The 25,524-nt window shown below is 55.5% G+C and overlaps 1 protein-coding gene across 1 annotated transcript; it reads right to left on the reverse strand.

The window, feature by feature from the left end:
• Positions 1–632: 632 nt before the first annotated feature.
• Positions 633–16,133, reverse strand: NOCT (nocturnin; the record flags this gene model as incomplete). The annotated part of the gene is made up of 4 exons (XM_084245603.1): positions 633–1,468; positions 2,348–2,617; positions 11,763–11,823; positions 16,056–16,133. 4 exons carry the CDS (start codon positions 16,131–16,133, stop codon positions 633–635), a joined length of 1,245 nt encoding a protein of 414 aa, XP_084101729.1.
• Positions 16,134–25,524: the final 9,391 nt, after the last annotated feature.

Below are 25,524 nucleotides of genomic sequence, written 5' to 3' on the forward strand. Positions count from 1 at the left end.
GGGATGAGGCTGAGGGGGAGCCCCTCCTCAGGGCCTGGGGGTGCGAGGCTGAGGGGGAGCCCCTCAGGGCCTGGGGGATGAGGCTGAGGGGGAGCCCCTCCTCAGGGCCTGGGGGTGCGAGGTTGAGGGGGAGCCCCTCAGGGCCTGGGGGATGAGGCTGAGGGGGAGCCCCTCCTCAGGGCCTGGGGGGGCGAGGCTGAGGGGGAGCCCCTCCTCAGGGCCTGGGGGGCAAGGCTGAGGGGGAGCCCCTCCTCAGGGCCTGGGGGGCGAGGCTGAGGGGGAGCCCCTCAGGGCCTGGGGGATGAGGCTGAGGGGGAGCCCCTCCTCAGGGCCTGGGGGTGCGAGGCTGAGGGGGAGCCCCTCCTCAGGGCCTGGGGGGCGAGGCTGAGGGGGAGCCCCTCCTCAGGGCCTGGGGGGGGCGAGGCTGAGGGGGAGCCCCTCCTCAGGGCCTGGGGGGGGCAAGGCTGAGGGGGAGCCCCCTCCTCAGGGCCTGGGGGGGGCGAGGCTGAGGGGGAGCCCCCTCCTCAGGGCCTGGGGGGCGAGGCTGAGGGGGAGCCCCCTCCTCAGGCCATGCGTCCGAGGACGCCGGAAACGTCCCAGGCCGGCAGCCCGCGCGGGGCCGCGGCGGGCGCTCAGGGGGGCGCGGCGGGCTCCTCGTGGAAGCTGAAGTCGCACACCAGGGACAGGTGGTCCGAGGGGTAGTGGAAGGACGGCAGGCGGCCCGGCCCGATCTGCTCCTCGGTGAGCAGCGCCAGCGCGGCCCGGACGCAGAGCGCGCGGCGCGAGTACCAGATGTAGTCGAGCGTGTGGCGGCTCTCGCCCGACGGCCGGATCTTCCAGGTGGTGTAGGGCGGCTCCGACTGCCCGTCGGCGCTCAGCAGCTTGTAGGCGCTGCTCAGGCCGAGGCTGGAGGCCGCGAAGCGCTGGTAGACCTCCTCGCTGGGCTCGGCGTTGAAGTCCCCGCACACGATGAGCGGCGTCTGCGCGCCGCGCGTCAGCGCCTGCAGGTTCTCCAGCAGGTCGCCGCCCTGCGCCGAGCGGAAGCGCTCCCAGCCGGTCCGCGCCTTCAGGTGGGTCACGGCCACGCAGAAGCGCCGGCCCGACGCCCGGCACTCGAGCGTCTGCGCGATGGCCACCTGGTTGGTCTTGAGCGTCATGGCCGTCAGCCGGATGTTGGCGCTGTCCACCAGCCGGAACCGGTTCTGGAGGAAGAACAAGGCGCAGCCGTCGGGGCCGTTGTTGTGCTCCACGTCCAGGCAGGGGGACCAGGGCTTGGGGAAGAAGGTGCCGTGGAAGCCCAGTCGGCTGAGGAGCGGCTGGAAGGTGTCGAAATAGTGGTCCACCTCCTGGAGGCACAGGATGTCGGGCCGGTAGGCCAGGATCTCCTCGAGGATGAGACACTTCCTCTCTTCCCACTTGAGCGCCTCCACGGGGCACTGCACAAAGTTGTCTTTGCCTTCCCCGAGAGCTGCAATAAGAAAGCCTGTCAGTCCTCGGCCACCACGCAACCACACTGAGGCCCGGCACCGCCTGGGGCCTGGCACTCCAGCCCTCGGGAGCGGCCTGGCAGCCGGTGGTGACCATCTGCACTGCTTCAACCTCTACGGCAAACCACCTCCATCCAGGTGAAGCAAGCCACAGGTTTTCCTTCACATTCAGACCCCTCCCCTAGCAAGGCCGCCACGTCTTAAGTGTCACTCTCAGCGGCGGTGTCTGCAGTCCCGGGGCGCCTCTACACTATGTCGGAGGAGGCATGTCAACGCCACATGCTAATCCCACCGGCCCCGCAGGGGCTGGAGAGCCCGGGCCACCTCTCGGGGTGAATGGCTGGGACCGACTTGAAATCGGCCGCTTTCCTGAGTCTGAACACCTGGGGAAACAGAAGCCTGGCGAGCCGGGGGGATGCCCTTCTTTCCCAGGGGGAGAGGCTCGTGCGCTTTTCCTAAGGATTTCCTCTGCTGTACGGGGAGCTGACTCATCAGGCTGCTTCTCACTGGGCAGAGGCAGGAAAGAGGCCTGTGAAGGAGCAGAGAACCCCACCCCCTGCAGAAAGGCCTGCACCCCCCGCAGACTCAGTCCCTGCAGTCCAAGGCCCTGGGCTGCAGCGGAAGGCGCCAGGCTGCTAAGAGGGGGCCTGAGTTTGGACGTGCTGGGAGACGCCGGCTGGCAGCTCACCAACAAGGGGAAGGAGACATCTCAGGCTGCGGGACTTACTGGTAAAGCCAGGTGACCCCTCACGCCCGGGCAGGAGCTGCTCTCGGCGCCCCAGCCCCCCTCCTCCTGCGGCCGCACTTTCTGCCCTCCTGGGTGCCAGGCCTGGGCGTGCGGGCGCAGAGGGAGGGCGTACCTTGGGCGAGGATGTTCCACTGCATGACCCTGATGGGCGGGTGGCTACTGGGGCAGTCTGTCCTCAGATCCACAAAATCCCGCTGGAACCGGGGAGGCCGGCTCTGCAGGACGGCCCTGCACTCCTCCAGCAGCTCTTTAGGGTCCAGGGGCTCCAGGTGCTCCGGGTCCGGGGCCACCAGGTACTCGGGGTGCTGGGCGGCCGCGCTGCTGTGCAGGGTCTTGGCGAGCGCGCCATAGAGCCGGCTGGTCCCGCTTCCCATGGGACAGGCTGCGGGGGGAAAGCACAGTTACTCGGGCCCGGGCCGTCCTCTGCCGCCCTCCCCGGAGGCGGGTCCACGGCTCTGAAGCCCCTTCTGCAGACGCGGCAGAGGCCCCGGGCTGGGCCCCACTCGCAGAAGCCCTGTTGGGGGGCCGGTCACGGTTAAGGAGAGACGCCTGGGGCTTGGCTGCCCCTCCTGAGGTAGGACTTGTCCTTGGGACTTTTTGTCTTGAAGGCCTCTCTCTAAGCCCCGAGGCTGGGGCCGCGGCCGGGCTTGCCAGCAAGGCCCTCCCCGCCGCTGCATTCTCCCAACCGGCACAGCCGCCAGGAGCTGGAGCCAGGGAGCCCCGGCTGGTCCGGAGGGGAAGGAGCTGACCGGAGTGCCCCCCACGCCGCCCACAGGCCCCGGGGCGGGAACGGCCTTCCTCTTCCCCGGGGCTCAGGGCCTGGCCTCCCGGGCCTCTGTGAGCGTCACTGCGCGAGGGAGTCTGGACAGCAGCCGCTCGAGCTTTAAAAATACAGAGGAGTTGGGGGAGAGGGTGAGAGGCTGCAGGGGGAGGCGTGGCGGGCAGGACGCCGGCCTGTCTCGGGGGCTTGTCCTGTGCTTGCTTGTAGCCCGAAGTGTACGAGCAGAGCAGCAGAGCGCTCCCTGGGCGCAGCGCCCCGCCACCACCGTCAGAGGAAAAGTAGGGGCCAGTCTGACTCCAAGCAAGTGCTGGGACTCCGGGCACCCTGAGTCCTGCCAGGGAGGAACCTGGAGTCCCCCGTTCCCCACCACACTCACGTCGCCTCTTGAAAGACGCACGTTTTCTTTGTGAGGCACATTATCTGGGGGGGGGGGGCTCTGAGGCCAGCCGCCAGTCACACCCGCTGGCGCAGGTGCCAGTCACCACCAAACGCCCTGGGACTCAGGGGGCCACACAGCAGGCGAGCGCGTCTGTGGCTCCTTCATCACTCTTTGTTCCCCAGTAAAAAGAAAACCAGACGGAGGCAAGGAGCTGCAGGGGCCCCAGCATGCACGCGTGTGCCCGCGGGCCGCGTGTATCTCGCACACGCACCACGGCGCCCCACGCCGACGGCCCGCGCCCCTGCGGCCGGCTGCCCGCTCAGGGACGCCCCCTGGCCCTCTCGGGGACGGGGCCACTTTGGCCCTAAAAGCCTTCAAAAACCTGACCGCAGGGTAAATGCGGACGCTCAGGCTTTGGGGGCCTGGGCCTCGCGGCTCTCGCCCGCGGCCGAATGCAGGAGGCGCGTGGGAGCCGGGCTGGGGCGCGCGGGCCGGGCGGCGGACCCGAGTGCGGCGTGGGTGCACCCGGGCCGGGAGCATGTAAGGGCAGTCCGGAGAGCGGCGGGCAAGGGCTGGAGAGAAGAGACCCAGGGAGAACGCCAGGGAGCCCAGAGCGAGTCAAGATGCGCGGGGGGCTGGGAGGCCCTCGCCTGCTCCCCCGCCCTACACTGCCCTCAAAAGCGAAAGCTCTGCAGCAAAAAAGATGAAGGGCATCACGCGGCAGAGCTCAGTGCCAGGGCCTGGAGCGGGATGGGCATCGGCGGACCGACTGCGACCCGGCTCCACGGCCACTCGGCCCCCGCCGCTCTCTGGACCCGCCGCACCTCACATGGGGCCTTGCTAAGCGACCGTAACTTCTTTAAGGTTATTTGGAAAATGCATCCAGGTTTGCCAGGAGGCAACTTCCAACTCGCATCTGCTACTCACACGAGAGACGCTTCCGTCACTCACGCTGCTCCGCCAACAGCAGGGCCCCTCCAGGCGGCGGGGCGCGGCCAGGCAGCCCCACCAGTTTGGGGACACACTCCTGACGCTGATGGAGTCGCCTCGGGCGCGTCTCTGAATTTGTCCCTCTCTCTGGATCTATCGTCAAGTGACGCATGACCCTTTCTCTGAACACGTCATTCAGAAGGACCCGTTCCCCTCACACTGGAGACCCAGAAGGGCAAATCCCACCAGGTGTGGTAACATCACTCGGGTCTAGAACACACTGGAAATTGGATCACAGAACGTTTTCCTGGCACTGACCTGCTCTTGGTACCAGAGAAAGATGGCTGAGGCCAAGTGTGGGAGAAGGACTAGGTGGAGGGGAACCGCTGGCACTGACCACGCTCTGCTCCTCGGATCACACGTGGCCAGGGGCACACCCAAGGACCCCCGGAGACGGATGAAATCAGCCGGAGCATGAAATGAGGACCTGGACAGACGGTCTGGAAGATGTGTCCAGCGGGCCGCCCTCCTCCAGAAGACCAGGCCTGCTCTGAGCCGCCCAGGTGGGGTGGGCACCGCAAGGGCTGCTGTCATCTCAGGGCTGGGGACAGCTGTGGCATGTTGACAGGACAGTGTCTTTCCCTAGTCTGAGCCTGGGCAAGGGAACTTCGTACCAGTAAAGCTCCTGCCCCAGGGCTGGCCCCTTCTCCCCACCCTGCTCCATGGAGCAGTTCAATGAGGGCAGCAGATTTATTAAATTATCTCCCCACAAAGGAAATCCCAAACCCGATGGTAAGTTCTGTTGAATATTAACTAATGACACCGATCTCACAAATTTCCACTCATTGCTGACATGGCAGCGCTCCGGCAGACAGCCTGCTGGCGTTTTTTTTTAACAAATGAAACACGGACTTAGCATAAGGCCGATGCTCACGCCCCCAGGTACTTCCCTAGGCAGCTGCAGACGTACGTTCACCTGAGGATATGCACGTGTTTGCAGCCTCTCCGCCAAACCCTGCGCCCGAGCGCCCTTCCTGGGACGGACCACCTGTGGTGCCACCGCGAGACGCCATCGGTGATGAAAAGGGCACGCGCTGTGGCTCTGCAGGATTCGGTCACATGCCGCGGAGAGTCTCAACTATATTTGGTGAGTGAAACTAACCCTAACAATGGCATTGTGCGACTGTTCAGGTGACACCTGGAAGAGGCGAAACTCTAGAGACAGGTGGCGGCTGTGGGCCCGGAGGAGCGCTGACCCGGGGGTTTTCGGGTGCGGGACCCGCTCTGTCTGGAGCAAGGGTGGTGGGCGCAGACTATGCGCCGCCCAAGGCCCAGACGTGCCGGCGCAGAGGACAGACCCCACGCCTGCAGGTTACAACAGCGCCCGGGGTGGGGAGAGCAAGAGCAGCCCAGATTGGCAAGGGGCCACCCGCGCCTGCACTGCAGGGGCTCAGGAGAGGAGGGGAACCCGAGTAACTGCAAAACTGCTCTCTGCCAGGGCCAGTCTGGCTGGAGTGGATGGTGAGCAGGGGGCGCTGGAAGGTGAGAGTTGTTGGCAGGATGAATGAAAAGAGGATCATCTAAAGTCATCTTGTCAACCAGCGTGACAGCTAAGGGCTTCTTTGTTTGGAGTTTGCTGTTCCTGGCAGGTCGCGGGGCCTTGTCTAGTCACTGCCCAGCAGATGTGGCTTTTCTGTACGGCGAATATTTTCAGTTACAAATATCATCTTTTAGAGCTGCTATAAGGATATAGCATGTGAATATTTATATATGTTCACGTATTATCTATACGATGTGTATTCAAGCCAGTAAACAGAAAAACTCAGGCAACAAATCCATTCTACGCCCCCAAGTCAGCGCACACGTGCAGACATAAAGAGCTAAAGAGCAAAACACCGACTTTCCCGTGTATTTCACTCCACTTTTAAAAAATGCTGGTCTTGACCCACCTACAGTCAGGCTACAACCCACTAAGGAAAGATGCCTGGCAGCAGCTTCTAAGGGGGGGTCGACAGACGCCTGGGTGGGGGGCTCAGTCCCTCTCAGAGGGGCTCTCGGCCAGAACTGTGCCCATGACCCGGGGATGTCGCTGGCTTCTCCCCTGAGGGGCTACTGGTCTTGCCCACCGCGCCACCGGATGCCACAAGCCGTTGCTGGGTCTCTGCCACCAACTCTGCTTTAAACAATCACAGTTTTACTCAAAAGTGTCCTTAACGAGGCGGTAATTAAGTATTCTTGCTAAATCTAGAACCTTGAAGACATGTCTTTCTAACAAGTACCCATGCAGCACTTTGCCACAGACCACAACACGATGTCTTAGAGAAAAGCGCTCAGCTGAGTGCCAGCTGCAAAAGGCCTGGGCCTCTTCCTTCACCCAGCACCCTCTCCACCTGAAAGAGCAGCAGGCAGGCTGCAGCTATCGCTGAGATACATGATGTGAGTCTGTCACGTGAAGGAACGTGACCAACAGTATCTGTGTCACTGATGAACACTTGGAAAATTTGGGAAAACTTCTATTTGCCGCCAGGAGCTTAACAGGTTCCCAGTACAAGATTTTTCTGACAAGCCTGGAGTTGATACTGCTGGTAGAGGTGGATATTGCATAACATTTGGAAGATCTGCTTCGCCCAGTTAACCAACATTTCCCAAGTGACCAATGCAAAATCACACTGGGTAGAGGAGCCCCACAGAGTATACCAGACAGATCAGTGGGTTTCAACTCAAACACAGAAAGTTCACTGACAGGTTCCCAGACTCGCCCTGAGCGTGGGAGCTAAAGTGGCAGCTACCACGAAGAACACTGGAATGTTTGCTCTAAGCACTACCAATTACTGCCCGTTTCCAGAGCAACAGCAGACCCCAGTGCACGTTCTGGAGAGGGCTGACCGTCAGAGGAAACGACCAGGGTTTAATGAAACCCAAGTAAGCAGAGAGCAGGCTGAGGCCCTAACAGCCAAGCCCCAGGCAGAGCGGGCCTCCCTCCCCAGCAGTCCCCGCCGCGCACCCAGCAGCACCTCCTACCGCTTCTCCACTCACCGCCTCCGGTTACCACGACTGCTGATCCTGGAGTTTGCCAGAACCATCCAGCCTGTGAATAATTCCTCTCACAATGAGCTCGAGCTCCGTGTCTTGAAACGTGGCTTGGCAGCCGTTTAGAAACTGAAAACCAAACACAAGCCAAGCTTATCTGGGAGCACACCTAGGAAGCCAGGGAGCCCCAACCTTGGGCTCCGGGAAACCTCGGTCAGTGCAGAACAGAAAACCCGGAGGACGGACGTCACCGGCAGACTCCCCGGGAACAGCAGCCTCTGCTGCCACCTACGGGCCAGCGCTGGCGCCTGGAAGGCTTCGCGGGTTGGGTGCCAGTGCAGGGCCGGAGGCTCCTCAGGGTAGGTGGGTTGGGGGTACTCAAGGCCGCCTTGGAGACAAGTGAGGGGAAGTACTCGCAAAGTACTGGTGACCACCCACACAAACCAGCTGGGAAGCTGGACACAGACACATTGAATATTTACTTCAGTAAGAGCCACAGTCCCCAGGCCTGCGGGGTGCTGTGGACCAAGCTCGAGGCTGCTTTTCCTGCCTGATCTGCTTTTCAAACAGTGGCCTGGGTGTCTGCATTAGTCCAGACTGCAGGCTCCACGAGGCTGCGTGTGTCTGTTCACGCCAGCCCACACCCGGCCCCGATGAAAGTCAGGACAGCAGGCGACAGCAGAGCACCGGCTCCCGTCAGGCCTGGGAGGGTCTGCAGTTTCCTGGGCTCTTCCTTGCTGATGGCTGTTGCCCACTCACGAGCCCCTTGGCTGTTCTACAGATGAAGACTCGTGAAGTTTAGACTGGTCCTGACTCACTACTACATGAAATCCATCTTCTGGGGTTTTCTGAGGCTGTCACCGGAGACTGTGTGTGGTATGCAGCCATCAGCTCAGAGCGCAAACTCCACGAGAGCGCGAGGGTTCCCCTGCCTTCCACCTCACAGATGGACCAAGTGTGGACTTGTGCCGCAGATTCCTGGACCCTAGGCCCTGCATTCTGAGTGCTCGTCCAGCGAGATCCTATTTTCTGACGCGGATCAAATATTTTAGTGGCCTGTCTTGCGGGAGAGCTGGGCAGTCAGTGTGTCAGCAGGCGCAAGCCCGTGGCTGAACTTCTGCTTTGCTCTTTGCAGTAAGATGAGGAGAAACCACGCACAGAATTAAACACGTGACTGGAGTCAGGCTGCCTGGTTTCAAATCCCGGCCCCTGCTTTGACGAACAGGACCCTGAAAAGTTAGTGACCTCTCTGACCCCTGGGTTTCTTCATTTGGGGATCACTGCAACCGACCTCACTGGCCGCTGCGAGGGTTCACTGGGTCAGACCACATTCCTCAGAGGCATCTAAATGTTAGCTCTGCCCCAGTCAGTGGCCTCGCTCTCTGGGCTGAAAGAGACGCCTGTTAACTCTGGAGAGCTGAGCCACGCCGTACGCCTTCCACGCGCCATCACCGGCCGAGCAGCTATTGTTTTGGCCATTTTACAGACACGGCCCTGAAGTTAGTTACAGTTTTCTTCAGACTGTCAGTGAGCCAGGGGTCTGGGCCTGGGTGTCCCCTGCACCTTGGACCTCTGTTCACCGGCCTCCCCGACAGTCGGGAAGCAGCCGTGGGGCCTGCCCGGGCGACGCAGGAACAAACAGAGGTCAAATTCCACCCCCCTGCCCGGCCCCAGCCAACGTCACTGCCACCGCACGCTGGCACAAAGTGTACAAGGCAGTTTAATGACCCATGTGGCATTACTAGAGCCACCGAGTGAAGGTCGTGACTCTCAGCCTAGTGTGTCTAAAAATACAGCCATCTGCACACTGTGTGACAATCCAAGTGGCCTTTTTCACTGGGCAGCGGCGACAGACCAGGCAGAATGTCAGAGTGTTTTCCAGACAAGGCTGAGCTGTGCCTCAGTCACGCCTGATGGAAAATACCACCGAGAAAAAGCAATCTCTCCACAGTAGAAGCCCAGCTTAATACGGAACTGGCGGGCAACTGCTCGCTGGCTGGACAGTCACTCCCCCGAGTGGGGGTTTTGTAGCATGACGCGCCAAAGAGGAAGGAGAAAAGGCAGAAACTCAGTGGCTCGTCCACGAAGACATCAGGTCCCTGTTACTACGCGATGCCCAATGAGACGACACCTTCACAGCCCTGAATGCAAACAGGAAGCTGAGCCGGGCATCCTGCTGACTGCACGTGGGGCCCCTGCTTCTAGCCTGGGGTCCAGCGCTGTGGCCCGTGAGCCAGTCTCACGCTGCTGGTCTTGGGCTGCCTGTGACCTTGCATGGGTTTTTTTTTTTGGGGGGGGGGGTTGTGTATGTTAATTTAATTGCACAAATATTCATTTATATAGTAAGGAAAAACCTCCTCATCTTCATCTCCTCCCCGGCACCAGAAGGCCCCATCACAACACACACCCAGCTTGCTTGTTACACACCAACTGTCCAGGTGAAGGGGCAGCCGCTGCTGCCCAACACTCACCCAAGGAAACAAAGGAAAGGCGAGGCAGGGTGGGGAGGGAGGGAAGCAGCTTGCATCACCTTTCATGTTTTTTTAAGGGTTGAAAAGAAAATTTCACAATGTGAAAATTATATAAAATTCAATTTCAATGTCCATAAAGTGCTGTCGTCCGTGACCACGTCCACGCTAAGAGAGCCACGGCTCGCTAAGCCTAAAATATTTGCTACCTAGATATTTATACCAGAGAGCGTCCAGATCCCTGCTCTGGATTCTATATCACAATGAACTTGCATTGTTTGTAGGAACAGCACAAAAACAGTGAAAGGTCTCCATCATTTAAAAGAAGGAGAAAACGGTTCTCACGGGCAGTAAAGGCAGCTGTCGACGGCCTTAAGCTCTCCAATCCCACTGCTTGCTTCTAAGACGGAGACTGCTACGTTGCATATGGTCAGTGGGTCAGGAGCCGGCACCTATTCTCTCTCCTTCCTGAGAGCTTTCGGGAGTGAAGTACATGTACGCAATTTTTTTTGCCCCCAAAGATTGAAGCAAACATTCTGGAAACCCAGAAAGGACGCCATCGGTTGGTCAAAGACGTGGAAGATGTCCAGGGCGGGGCTGAGTTCAGAGAAGCCAGAGTGAGGGGAACAGGGGTTAAGGTAAAGCAGTTTACCCAGAGGTAAAGCGAAGGTGACTTCCCAAGGGGAGATCCAAGAAACTAGGCTGCGTCAACAGAGGCAAAGGGCTGGGCACTGCTGGGGCAAATCCTTCAAGGTGGCGCCTGGAACAGCTGGGCTAGTTACGTCACTTCCCTCACACACAGGCCGGCCTGGCGTATTCCATCTGGGAGCTGGAACCAGAGACAGTTTCAAAAACAGAGGATGCCAAGCCCCAGAAAGAGAGCAGCTTAGACGGGGTGCTAGCTCTGCACCCCTCAGGACAGTTTCAAAAGAGGAGGCGAGGGGCTGACACAGGTGCCTTCCCTGGTTGGGCAGAAGTGGTGGTCGCCACCTGCTCTCATCTCCACCTGTTCTCACCTGACCTGCACGCTGCACGTGGTGCCTCTCCTCTTCAGGAGAAAGGCCTGAGGGGGAAACAAGCACCCCCCCCACACACGCTAAGAGCCACAGGAGGAATTAATGGACACAGTCCAAGGATGGGCCTCTGAAAAAAAGGGCCATGGCAGAAGTAGAAAATGTCCAGAAATAGAAATTTCAGAAAATCTCACAAAATGGAGACGTGAGAGCCATTAAAAAGTGAACTGAGAGACGTGGGGTCCAGACCCACATGGCCAGTGATTTGTCGTATGGGAGTTCAAGGACACGAGGACCAGAGATGACACAGTGGATGAAAGATCCAAGAAGCAAACTTTTCCTGTATAAGGATGGCATGTCTCTAGATTGAATAAACAATTTATCATTTATCCTAAGTTACATATACATATACACATATAAGTTGCATATACACAGGAGAATACTACTCGGTCATGAAAAAGGATGTAACCTTGTCATTTGCAACATGGATGGGCCTCACGGCTATGTGAAATAAGTCAGAAGGAGAGACAGTGTGTGATTTCACTCCTATGTGGCACATAAACAAAACAAAATGTTTAGACTAATAACCCCATGGTGGGTACCAGAGGGGCGGGCGGCCAGAAGGAGGCCGAGCGGGGCCACTCGGTTGGTGGTGACTGTGGTGAAAAAATGGAATCTTTGAACCCATATGGTAGCTAAACGAATGTTACCTCAAAAACTTTTTCCCATGAAATTTTTCCAAACAAATTCAGAAAGCAACATCTGAAAGAGAAATTAATTCTTGAATACGTTTGTGTGTAAGATTTGAAAGAACCTCTGCCTTTGGGTACCTCATGGGTACATCATACCCATGAAAGCAAAACCTAAAAGGAAAGAGAGATTCTATCTCAGCAGCTTCAGAACCTGCACAGTGGTTCGCCTGGCACCCTGGATGAGGTACTGGGAGATTTGGCAAATGGACCCGCCCGGGTACCGTAAGCTCAAGATCTGGAGGAAAGGACAGAAGAGAAGGGACCGGAAGACGGGGGTAGGGTGGGAGGGATGGGACCGGACAGGCGACTTCCCAGACAGCCTCCCGTGACAGTCCTCACTGTAACATCCCGGCCGCCCATAACCTCTGAGCACTTCCTTTGGGCGTCTCGGCCCGCTCCTTTCTGCACAACCTCTCATTATCCAGCAGGAGCCCCTAACATTAGGAGGCACAGCTTTGAGGCATCAGGAAGAAACTTCTAGCAGCCTTGTGTCTAGTGAAACAAGTCTCACGAGTGGACCTGGGCTACGTGTCACAGCCAGTGGACCTCAGGCCCCCTCAGACACCAAAATCTGGATCTTCACGGGGTGCAGGCATTTTTTTGATAGTGAAGAAGAGAAAAAGGAAAAGCATCTAAGGCCACTGCGGGGAGGGCAGGCAGGCATCGCCCTCAGCCCCTCCCCTGGGCCTCGATCCCACACTCAGCGTCACTTGAGACCACGCAGAGGGGAAGACTCACTCAAGGGCCCGCTCCTTCCTATGGAAGGCAGGTTCCCTCTAATCTAAGAGTAACAGTAAATCCCAAATATTTAGGCTACTTTCGGGAATATGCAAGTGCACCTCCCCCGTCCTGCTTCTGAGAAACCAGAATGTCAACAGCTCACTTCCCTCGGTAAACATCACAGACCAGCCAGGTGTTGGTACCCACCGCTCCGCCACGGTGCGTGCACGGTCACACCTACGCTCACACCTACGCAGCAGCGTCAGCCTGTTTCCTTCTCACTGAGCTTTCTAAGGCAGTTCCGGTCCTTTTGTAAAGGCTGCTCTGGCTTAGGTGAGGAACGGTTCTTGTTCAGGTCCTCAACTGCCTCAGGGTCCAAGCCCAAAGACCTTCACACTCTTCTAGAAGTCTCCCCAGTTTTCTCCAACTTTCCAGGACTAGGTACCTTTAGCACCCAAGGTGGCGCTCACAGACTACCCCCCCATCCTCCCAGAAACACCTGGGGCCTTGCTAAACGGACCCCCTAACAAAGGCTCCCCCCACGAAGAAGGGACTCAAGCAGCTGGGTAAGACATCAGTGCTTTTCCAAGATTCTGCAAGGACCTATTTTCGCAGGGGGTTCCGCACTGCTCCACACCCACCACCTTCTTGTGGGTGCGTGGAGTCTAAACCCCACATCCACTGCACCCCCTTCCACCCAAGAACCCTGTCACCGATTCAAAGTTTTCCCCAATAAATCCAGCCACGCTGATCTCTCTCTTCCCAACTCCTGCCACAGAGAATCAGTGACACACAGCACACTGTATGGGCCTCCAGTATGTTGTGTCCAGTACGGCTTGTGGCTGCACTCAGCAATTTAGCATCATCTTTAGTTTTTCTACAGCCCGGCGCTCAGAGGAGCAGGTGAAGGGGTCTGCAAATGTCCACATGCGCGTCGGCCGAGGTGCTCAAGTCAGTCCACTCTATTTCCACTCTCGCACACGCGCTACAGGGAAATGATGCCTTAGTTCTCCCACAAGGACAGCAATTTATTCTGTAGAAGCTTGATAATTACAAGCTTTCCCCCTTTTCTCTCTCATAAGCAGCTTACTCTCAGAGTTAAGGGACATACGAAATAAAGCCGCCTCCTCAAATGAGCTGGTATTTGCTTTTAAAATTGTACCAAGAAAAAAAGCACCGTGTTCCAGGGCTGGCGAACCGTCATTCGGCCGCCTCTCCATTATCTGGGGATCTGGAGGCCGACATTTCCAATTCCACACAAGGCTCCCCTGTGGCTTCTTGGGGGGCTGCTGTCATGCATGAGAAAAGGTAGCAAAATAGCAAGACTGGCTCCAAGGTGCCCCTGAAATTCTCCTAAGACCGGCCGACTCCCAGGCCATCCATGGTGTTTGTCTTCTGTCTTCCGGTGACCTGACTAAGGCGCTAAGTCAGGAAGGAACTGATTATCAGAGGGGGCCAAGTGTTGGGGCGCATGCGTCCATCTTATAACCCAAAAGAGTAGAGGAGCAGTCATTTTCAACTCTTTGAAACATCTCCAGCCAGATGTTTAAACTCTGGGGCAGAGAAGAACAATCTGGAGTTACGCTCTGTTATTTTGTTAAGCCACGTGGACAGGGACCTGCCCGGAAGGATTTGGTTTAATAGGTGCACAGCAGGATCACGAAGCCGCATTTTTTTTTTTAACAAGCACATAAGGCTGCTTGAGGCTCTCTGGGAAACCTCTTGCAAGGTGCCTCCTTCCGTCCTCTCTCTTGGCTCTCAGCTCCTTTCAATACCAAGCCTGCTTCAAGGCCCAGCTCAATACTAACCACTTCCTCCAGCCTAGAAAACTCAGCCTCGCTACAAGGGACTTCCTGTCCTACCCCAGCACCTTGTGTGGGGCCTTCACAGTCAGAGAATAAAAGGTGTTTCATTTCATTAAACACTCATTTCTTTGTGCAACTCTCATCTCTCTTCCTGGCAGTAAACTCCTTCAAAGCAGACTCAAGTTGACATTCTCTCAGCTTCTGTCAGACGGCCAGCCTGCGGGACACTCTGGAAAACTCCTCCCACGAATGAGTGATCAAGCAATGAGCGAGCGAATGAATGTATTCACCGGTTTCTTCCAGCAAGCACCTGAAGCTGAAACTGCAGCAAAACAGCACCAAACAGGAAAACCGCCTGTAGCGTGGAGGAACTGTCCAGAGCACTTGAAGTATCACAGAGTTCAAATTTTTATCCGTTCATGAAACCACCTTTTTGTGCCAAAAGCCTAACTTTCCAGATGCTCTATCTGGCCTGGCCACCTTTTCCTCCCGTATTTTAAGAGCACAGCTATCTGCATCGGAGCACACAGGCCATCTGCGTTCCCAAGAAGCACCCGCCGACGAACTGCCTCCAAGGGACTTTGAGGGACTTTTTTTTGCTCATACAGGAGGAGGCACCAACTGTTTTTTTTTTTTTTCCCTTCTCACTTCTCCCACCTCCAACCTAACAATGTTCCTCCCGAAAATTTCCAGAGAGAGAAAAAACACTCACAGTTGCTGGGTGGTACTCACCCTGGCAGCTACTTCACCATGTGACAAATGCCTGCAGAACTGGGAAAAATAGGTGACTATGACGATCAAGCTCACGCTTTGGGAAAAATAATAGTTTAGAGTCTCCAGTAACCAGTTGAACTGGCTTAATTTTAAAAGTCTCAGCCTAAATCTCCACTCCAGTAACCCGGAGCAGGTGGCTTCCACCCCTGGCTGGATGGACACTGTTGTTAATTTACAAATGCAACATGGAATGAGCGGGAAGGGATCATGCTCAGCGAAATAAGCCAGAAAGAAAAAGACAAATACCAGCTGGTCTCACTCATAGCAGGAATCTAGAAAACCTAAATAAGGGACCAGGAAAAAGACTAATTATAATAAAGTAAAAATAAAAATCAACACGCAACTATAAACCAGAGCACACTATGGGGGTGGGGGTGGAGAAGGGAATAGGATCAAAACAAGGGGGGTGGGAATGGTATGGGGACTAGAACCAAGATGAAAATGCATACATTGTGCAAAAATGAAAAATGATGTAAAAATATATATAAAATTAAAAAAAGAATAATTAAAAAAATTTAAAAAATGACTGCAGGCAAATAATGGGGGAAAAAAAAGATAATAAAAAAAGAGCCACAGGGACACGCACCCTCCCCATCTGTCCTGCTCTTAATCCAGACCTTGCAAAGCCAGCGCGGCTACCGGTCACCTGGAACCGCCCTCGACGTCCTCCGCGGCAGCCCCCCGCCCCGGGCAGCCCCCCGTGCAGTCTCCCCTGCGGCTGGAACGGCTGGATTTGAAAAAGCAACTTGATTCCTTGCTTGGAACCGTGCGATGAATCCGGGGGGACTCGGCAGCCGCGGGGACCTGCTCTCCAGACGGGGAAGCCCGGGGCGCCGGGGCGCCGGGGCGCGGCGAGGGGGAGCATCTCCCCCCCACGGTCCCCCCAGGCCCGCGGACAGCGACCGACCCCAGGACTGAAAGCGCCCCCGCCCCCACCCGTGCCAGACCACCCCGCGCCCACGCCCCGCCACGCGGCCGGAAAGCCGGGCCCGCCGGCGCCCCGCGGGGAGCAGATGACGGGTCCCCGGGTGCGCCGGGCCGGGCGATGTCGGGGCCCGCGCGCGCCCGGCCCCCGCGCCTCACCTGCCGGGGTCCGCGGCCGCGGGGCGCCCGGGGCGGGCGGCGGGCGGGGGCGCGCGGGCGGCGGGCCGGGGCCGGGGCCGGGGCCGGGGGCGCGCGGGCGGCGCCGGGCGGGCGCGTCCCTCCGCAGCAGCGCCGAGCACAGCCGCCGCGGGCTCTGGAACATGCCGGGCGCCGCCGGGTCTCCGCGCGGGCCGGGCCCGGCGGGCGAGGGCGGCTCGGGGCCGTCGGGCGGCGGCTCGCGCGCGCGGGCGGCTGACAAAGCGGGCGCTACCAAGCGGGGCGCGGGGGGTGCGCGCCCGAGCCCTGCAGGCCGGCGCCGCGGGCCGGGGCGCGCGAGGGGCGGGGAGCCGGGCCCGACGCGCCTCTGGGGCGGGGGCGGGGGCGGGGGCGGGGGCGGGGGCGGGCCGGGCCGGGGGGCCGGGCGGCAGCCGGAGGGACCCGCGCGCCCCCGCCCCGGCGGCGATGGGCGCGCCCCGAGGCCCGCGCCCCGGCGGTGGCCGGCCGAGCCCCGACACGTGCGCGCGCGGGGGGTCGCGCGGCGCCGACGCGCCCCCAAGCGCCCCCGTGGCCAGCGAGGGCCGCGCCCGCGGGAGGTGCCCCTTCCTGGGGGCTTTCCTCGGACTCCCGGGCCGGGGGGCCAGCCCGTGCGCCCCCCTCCAGCGGCCGGTGGGCCTAGAGCTTCGCGGGCTGGGGCTGGGCTGCTTGGAGAGCTGGCATCGCGCTCGGGCCAGGGCCTGGGGAGCTGGCAGTTACGTGGGCTTGGAGAGGCGAGGGGGGGTTTACGCACGAGGAAAGGAAATTTATGCCAAAGCCCCGGCTGGGTTTGGGGAACAGCTCCTAAGAGCGTGGAGGCCAAGCCAGGGAGGACAGGGGCTGGGTGGGTGACCTGTGGAAGGCAGAGATTACCCCAGGCCTGACTGGATGGGAAGCTGCGCGGTGGTGGTCTGCCAGCGGGATGGACTGTCACTGCATGGCACGTTTGTGGCACAGGGAGAGGCAGGAGAGGGACCAGCTGAAATGGAAAAAAAAAAAAAAAAATTCCGGAGCTGAATGGTCCTGAAAAAGAATGGCTGCGTTCACTGGAATAAAAGCCTCGGTGACACACACAGTTTATTAGGTAATCAGTGAGCACTGAGTCGGGGAAGCAGTTGGACGGATTTTACTCAGTGAGAACTGTTCCAGCATGCACAAGGCTGAGTTTAGTTTATGTAGGTAGGAGCAGTGAATCATTGACGTGGAAAAAGTAATTATTCTAGGGCCGGGGGAGGGGGGGGTTCTGGTTCTGAGCTGTTTTGACCTAAAGACACCCAGATGCTGCGTAAGCACAGAGGCGTGCAATGCCCCAACTCATTTCTTCCTTCCTGCAGAATGTGCCGCAGGGGTGCAAAGGCTGGGTATGTCCATTGCTTAAATCATCTTTATCCCGGGCCTTGGTCATTAGTCGGGGTTGAAAATCTGGTTTACCCACAGGCAGCAGATTCTGCTCAGCTTTCCAGACTTCCAGCCGGTGCAGGTCTTTGTCGGCTTCACCAGGGAGGGTCATTCCCAGAGCACTTTACAGTCTGTGCGCAGATGGAAGAAACATCTCTGCTGGCTTGAGCAGGAAATGACTAGCCAGGAATGGAAGTAGGTGAGAGGGAGAGATTCCCGGGACTGGATTCTTCTCTGAATGACTTAGGAGCTAGAAGTGTTTTCTGATTTTGCTGATTCTCCTTTCTCCTGTTTCGCCCCCAAGGGTATTGAAAATATTTCCCTCTCCTGGGTCATGTATCTGACTCCCAGAGGGTGGTGATGAGTCAGTGGGTGCAAGCTGACGCAACTTCTGGAAGACAAGCTCTCCTCATTTTGGGTTTCCTTACGATCAAACAGACAGAATCATACCTTAGTCATTAGGTGAAATAAAAGGCTGTGATAACATTAGCCCATAAAACGTGTTTGCAAATCTATCACAAGATGTTGCCTTATGCTCCGGGTGATGCGATGTGCATTTGGGTGTTCGCTTAACAATTTGTTTTCCTTCCCTGGTGCTTAGAACTCTTCTTTGTGAAGTGTAGGGAATAAAATGCTTTGAAAAACTGAAAGTACCATTCAAATGCAAACTGTCATTATGAAAGGGAAATCACAGAACAGACTGCCCTGAAAATGGGCTACAGATTAAACCCCCCCCCCCACCGCAGACCTTACCAATCCCCAAAATAAACTGTATTCACTTCAAAAATTCATTCGGTCAACAGTTGTTGAGCACATTCCATGCCCGGCTCTGCTCGCACCTACGTGATGAACTGAATGAAGTGTGCGCGGTTGAGTAGGTGAGACATTGTGTAAACGCAAATACTGATAATTAAGCGACAATAAATACAGAATTATGATGTGAAGAAGGTTCTGTGGAAACCAAGAGGAAACACCCCATTTCCTGGAGAAGTCAGGCCCCGCGGTTTGAACACATGACTTCTCCGAGCGGGGAAGGATGCCCACCCTGAGGGGACAGACGCCGAGGAGGGACGGCCCGGGGCGAGCAGGCACCACACTCTGCCCGGGCGAGGCCATGGCCCTGGGCGAGAGCCCAGCGGGAAGGGTGAGCAGAGGTGCTGGGACTTTATCCTGGAGGTCTGGGAACCGTGGAGCTGCTGAGCACACAGGCTGCACCCTCAGGGCTGCATGTTGGAAGCGCTCCCCACCCCTCCCGCGGGGGGGGGGGCAGGAGAGGGACAGGAGCCTGGGACAGGAGCAGTGCACCCCGGGAGAGTACAGGCTGGTCGGGGATCTGGAGGGGGCACACTTGTTTAAAAGGAAAATCACAACAAATTTAGAACAAGAAAGAAAATGAAAAACAGAAAAATAGGGGAAAATTGGATTAAAAATAAAAAATAAAAGAAAAATTCAGATAAAAGGTGATAAATTAAAAAATCACACAGGTGATTTTGATATACATCTCTCTTCGCTCGACACCGCCTCCCAGACAAGTAAATTGGGGGCAGGGGTGGCAGCAAAGAGATGGCTTTTAGAGCTATGGAGGACACAGAAACCACAGGGCTGAGTGACAGGTTAAATCTGGGGCAGCAGAGGAGGAGACTGAGACTAGGCATGACTGGGGTGGCCGGTGGCCAGTGGCGCCCAACAAGGAAATCAGGCAGAGATGCTTCTCAGGGGAGGGCCCTGAGCTGAGAGGGGAATGTGTGATCGAGGTGGACCCAGTGAACTTTCAGGTGGTTTCACTTCACAGGTAAATGAAGCTGTTGACCCCGAGTTCAGGGCAGGGTCAGGCCAGACAGCAGATGAAGCTGTGTAGGGAGATCGCCTACGAAATTTCTTTTAAGTGAGCTAAGAAAAGTCCTGGGGATGTAATCCTCGGGAAACAGGCACCTTTAAAGATGGGCAGAAGGGAAGAAGACTTGGCACCAGGTCGGAGAAGAAATACCAGGAGAGACCGGCGTCTTAGAAGTAAGGGCTTCAGAAATTTCCAGAGTGGTGTCACAGTGACGAGTGCACCCAAGATGTCAAAGTGGGGACTGAGTCTTTTGGATTTGGCAGTGCTGACAACTCGAGGTCACTCTACCTCGGTGGCGGTTGAAGGAGGGTGTGCTGGTGGGAACCAGACTGAGGTTGTTGATGACGTTCAAAGGATGAGACCGAGGAGGGAACAGACTGAAGACCCAGGTGAGTTTTCATTTTCTCTTCAAGTAGGAGCAAACTCAAAATATTTATACGTTAAGAAGGAGCCAATAAGCACAGGAGAGGTTGGCGTTTTTTGCTGTGGAGAGCTTTTGTTTACTGTTTGCTGGGAAGTTGCTCTACTTCCCTGTCCATTAATGTCTCACTTCAACTATATAAAAATAACACACATGAGGGCGGGAGGGAGGGGAAGTCTCTCTTCCTCTGCCTATAAACCCACCCATTCTTTTTTTATTGAAAGATTTTTTTTTTTTTTCTTACATAGTAATGAGGACTCTCAAATTCTGCCACTGGAATTATCCTTTAGGCCTATCCTGACAGAAGGGATATTGTCTTAAACATATTTTTTAAGGATTTATTTGTTTATGCATATAAGAACCGGGGTACAGGCCAGATGTGGGGGAGGGTGAGAGAATTCACCAGAAACAAAGCGGGGAACAGAACAGGCAGACTGATGAAATACACTGCTGAGGGGAGCAGCGGGCACGGCAGGAGAGGTCTGCCACCAGGGGAGATCCTTAAACATATTTTAAAATGCAGAAAAATCCCAATTGTTTGGACTAGGTTTTCATAGTTAATACAGAAATTCATTCAAAAATCAGTGTTGACTCTTTGGAGTTGTTTCACTCACTGAGGCCCTGTTCTCAGCAGGTGACACATTTTAGATGTCTTTTCACGGTCACGATGTCCTGAGTCAGGAGAATGTCTCTCAGCTCTCCGACCCCCATGGCAAGGTAAGCTTTGCTCTGCTCCTCAGTAGGACTGTGGGACCTGGGCCTCGCTGCCCACCAGTTGCTCCCCACGAGACTCAGCACAGACTGGGGTGGGGGCCAGTCGTGCAAGGCAGCTCAGCTCGAGAATTTGGTCATGGGACTCCCAGAGCCTGGCTGGGCTCTGCCACCCACGGTCCTGCCTTCTCCCTGCGTCTCTCCTCCTCTCCCTTCTCTCCTGCTCCCTTTCCATTCACTTTCTCCCCTCACACCCATTTGGCCTCCTCCACAGTCCTCCAGGCCTTGCCCTCATGGGCCTTGCACAGGTTATCAAATGCGAATTCTCAAATATCACCAAGAAGGTGACTCTGAGTTTGCTGCTGAGGGTCGTGCGGGTGAATCACCGCCTCGAGAGTTTTGGGAGCGTCTCTAATGGGGAAGGCAAGTCTGATTTTACTGAGATCCTGGAGTGTGGTTTAAGGCAGGTATTTCAACGGGAGGGTTGGGTATGAGCCATGATGTGACAGTGGCAGTGTTAGGATTTATAGGGCGACAGGATTCCGTCTCGTATGTATTTGGTCTTGTTCCGCAGGAGCCAGGAGCTGGCTCACAGCTCCCTAAGACCGTGGAGTTTCCTCGCTGTAGAGAGTGATGAAGATGCCTTTTCTGGGAAGAAGTGACTTTTGGATGCAGGGGTGGGTGGGGGCTGGTTGCCAGGGGAACCAATATAGCTGGGACCTCGGGGGAGCAGAGGTGGAATCAGTCACCTGTGCCAGTGAGTTCACCCGGGAAACCTCGGCAGCGGCAGCGCTTAGAGGACAGACGGGAGGGAGCAGAGGTGCTGCGCCAGCGTCTCCAGGATGGGGCACGGGGCCAGCGCCCCTTTGCGCCACACCCTCTGCATCTCTGCTCTCTGGCTGTCCCGAGCTGCTTCCTTGTATAATTAACCAGTGTGATCTGATCCAGTGAGTAAAATGTTAACTGGCTTTTGTGCACCATTCTGGCAAATTAATGGAACCTCAGAGAGAAGGGGGTTGTTATAACCTCCGAGAAATGCACCGCCACCCGAAGTCCTGGAGGGCAGCAACATCAGCAACATCTGCCAGCTCTGAAAGCTGGGAGGAGGGTGCCCTTTTGTAAGAGTGTTTTTTGGGGTACGGTTTTAGTAAGGTTACACTGGCAAAGGACAGCTCCCTCACCATCCCGGGGAGACCTAATCTCTAACTTGTCTGTGGAGAAGGCAACCCTCGAATCTGCACAGGGGTTAGGCCGTTGTTGCTGGGGCTTTCCCCACTGACCTCCCCACTCCCAGCATCCTTTGTCTCCAACTGAAGAGGTTTAGGGTGGTGGCCAAAGCCGTTTTGGTGAGTTACTCAATCTTGTTGGGTTTCTCCCACATGGACTGGAGAGATACATGTTATGAGGAAACTTCTTTTGGGCTTTTTTCCCCTCTCTTCGTTCGGCCTGATGTTTATTTGATTATTTGCCAGCCTAGAAGAAGCCAGAGGGTGTGGGAGGATTTCCTCTGTGTGGCCACAGCCCTTACCTTGTTGGTCAGAAGCTCAGGGAGCAGCTTGGGCTTGTGATTGGCCTCTGAAGGGGCGGGGACAGGGCAGTTCTGTGGGACTGAACCCTTGACCCGTGGAATCTGATACTCTCCAGGTAGATAGAATTGAAGGAAATTCTCAAAGATAACCTGCTGGTGTCCCATAACTGCTTATTTTTGGTGAGCAGAAGTTTCCACACACCCCCATGTTAAGATTGGGTGCAGGAGCTGATTGAATAGGAGTTGAAGAGACACTGAAGCAGCAGGCAAGGGATGTGAGTTGCTAAGAAAATGGTGGATGTGTCCCATGAAGCAGCTGATGAGCTTTCAGACAGCTTCCCTCATGATGGCAAGTCACACCAAGTGTCTCCTAGACTAGTAACGTGGCGCTGACGAGGAATGTAGCAGTGAGACCAGCTCATGTTAGAGGAGGTGCAGCCCACTCAGTGTGGAGTGGGGTTGAGCAGCCAGGTGAAGTTACTTCACACTGAAGGCAGGTGGGCTGGGGGAGCCAACGGGCACCTTGGGAAGGAGACACTGGAGGAGAGACATGTAGAGACATTTGGAAGACTTGGGTGAGACATGTGGAGGCTGCCATGTCCGCCATTACTTCCTTCTGTCCTAGCTTTCTGGGACATGTTCGAGAACCCCCTTCCTCAAGGTCCCTGCCAGAGGTGCCTTAGACTTGTGTCAGGCTTTCAGGCCTCAGTGTCCCCCTTTGGCCAACCATGTTTGACTGGGCCTTTGCCCACGAGGGGATGGGCAGTTTTGGGTATTTTATTGGGAAACTGTTACCCTTTCTTCTCTCTATACACACTAACCCTGCTTGGGCTTTGTGTACATGGATTGTCAGATTCCTGTAGAGCCTGCAAGTCTGCAGGTCCAGAGAGGCCCCTTGGTCTCAGGCGAACACTCATATAGACCCAAACTGGGGGGTTGGTGGCTTCAGTTTTCACTGTTAATTACATCTTGGCAGCTGCTTCTTGGAGGTCACAGGCTTGCACAGGCACAGATACAAAAGCAAATTAAAAGCAAACCTTTTCATCTTTTCTGTGACGCAGTCACGGACACTCACACTCTTGTAATAGACCATGTCCAGAAGTTAATCTTTAATCTTTTATCTAGACTAAGTTCTACCTGGGCACAAAGGGGCCATCAGATTCCCTCTCTATTTCTGAGGCAGCATTTTTGAATGGTCCGGGTATTTCATGGTCTTACTCACAGACATTGGCGTTCAGTGATGCTCATGGAAATTGTTATTTTTCCCCTTTCCTGTCGTGAGAGACAAGGTCAGCAGTTAGGAAATCCAGTTTTATTCAGAAAACCACCTCAATGATCTGGATGAGGCATGTGGCTTTTCCAGCTAAGCTCAGTGGTGACCTGCTGGTCAACATGACTCAGTTGTTCCCGTTGCCTGGAAAAGGCACCCCCGTCCTGGGAGGCTGTGGTGATTGTGCTGTGCTGTCCAGGTGGAACACGCAGTGCTTTTGTGATGCTTCCTGGATCTTCCATTCATCTGTCAACAGAAAATGACTCCACAGGAGGGGCTAGTGCTGGGAGGTTTGTTCAAGTCTGCTTTCAGGATGCTGCCGGGTCAGCCCCTGGAGGAGGGTCTCTACGGCCCTGGGCTGCAGCAGTGGCCAGCTCAGGCGTTTCCTCACTTGCCTTGTGCCTTTGTGCTTTTGCTTCCTGTCTATGGACCAAGCATCTTTTCACAATTGAACTTAAAATATGGCAATCAAGGACCTCTGCAGAAATTCTTAACCCTGTGTGAACTGGCTGGGAAATTATATTTTGTGGCAGCAACAATAATAAAAGAGTTCTATCCAAATGTGATACCAGCCATTTGCAAGCTTTCAGAAGCATTAGAATGTTTCTATTAAAAATCTGTGTTTTTTTGGTGGTGAGGTAAAAACAAAGAATTTATATTTACTGAATACTGTAGTGTGGCTATGTCTCTAGCAACCCATTTAATCTTCAAACAACCCCTGAGAAAAGAAAAATTATTACTATGCTCTTGAAAATCAACATGTGTATAAACTATATTAAATTTGCCACTTGAAGTCCAAATTTATCCTTCTTGATTGACAGACACCCTCAGCCACCTCTTTTCTGGTAACCACTAATAGTCTCACAGTCTAGAAGTTTATTGCACATTTACTCAGGAAACCACAGCGTGTCTTCCACTAAGGGAAACAGCTTCTAGGTCCACCCATGTTGTTGCAAATGACAAGATTCCATTTAAAAAAAAATTATTAATTGAGTAATATTCCATTGTGTGTATGTCCGCATCTTCTTTTTATAATTTGTTTTCATCGCTATTGAAGTGCCATTATTTTACATCCTTGCTAGTGTTTTGACAGTATCGGGTCCCTCCCCACGGCCGCCCCAGGTGGGGCCACCATCGCTCTCTCCTCACGAAAGCACCCACAGCCCTCCACCACTGGCCATTGTGCTCTCCCCAGCCCCGCTGTTTTCACTCCACTCCCACCCCCACCCCCTCTGAAAACCTAAGATCAGCGGTCAGTTGATGGACACTTAGGTTGTTTCTAGTTCTTGGCTATTGTAAATAAGGCTGCAATAAACATAGAGAGGAGATATCTTTATTATATCTCTGTCTATCTATCTAATCTATCTAAATTCACAGTTTTGAATGTAACTCAAAAGAAACTTGTTTCCTATCTATATTCTAGCTGCAGCATCCTGAGAATCACCTGGGGTGGAGACAGCACACACCTGTCTTTTCCACTCCTGGGGGAGATGTGGGCCCATCCACTGCGCGGTCTGTCGTCAGGTGGTAAATCATCCAGTCTCACCTGTCCTGCAGGAGGGACAGGGATTCCTTATCTGTAATTCTTGGCATATTGAGGATTTGCCTTTTTCCTTAAGGACGAACCTTAGACTGTAAATGCTGGTTTGGAGGATGCTTGTCTCTTGTGAGGTGGTGTGTGCGGGGAGGCACGTCGCTAAGTCTGCTTCTGGGCAAAGGGCACCAGGCTCTCTAAACCCCAACTTGTTCACCCCACAGACACTTGTGCGGGGGCTGCAGCAGTGAGTAAGACAGACCAGGGTGCCCTTCTGGAACTGACATTCCAGTGAGGGAGGAGACCCAGCTAATAGCCAAAAAGATGAACAGGATAATTTTCGTGTGGTCGGTACAACGCAGGAGTGAATAGAACATGGACGTGAGAGACAGTGACACCTGACCTGAGGCTGGAGGAGGCCTGGGACTCCCTGCTGGGAAGAACTGGGCAGGGCATTGCCAGGGTGATGGGGGGGGGGTGTGCGGTGTGAAAGTCATATGATGACTTTGAGGGACAGGCAGAGGCGGTGTGACAGGGGTCAGATCATAACCACCATGGGGGCGGGGGGCTTGGAAGAGCAGTGCAAAGCCTTTGGAGGGTGAGCCAGAGAAAAATAACAGCTGATTTATGTTCTTAAAAATAAGAATTCACAACCAAAATGTTTTGCATACCCTTCCTTGATATTAAAAAAGAATAAAATATAAAACAAAACCTTTGGCTGCAGAAATAGGACCCACAGGAACATGCCTGACCAATTTTGAAAAGGATGTAAGAGCAATTCAGCAGAGGAAAGGGAGCCTTTTCAAGAAATGGTGTTGGGAG

Source organism: Talpa europaea (genome assembly GCF_964194135.1).
Source record: "Talpa europaea genome assembly, chromosome: 10".
Classification (NCBI taxonomy): Eukaryota; Metazoa; Chordata; class Mammalia; order Eulipotyphla; family Talpidae; genus Talpa; species Talpa europaea.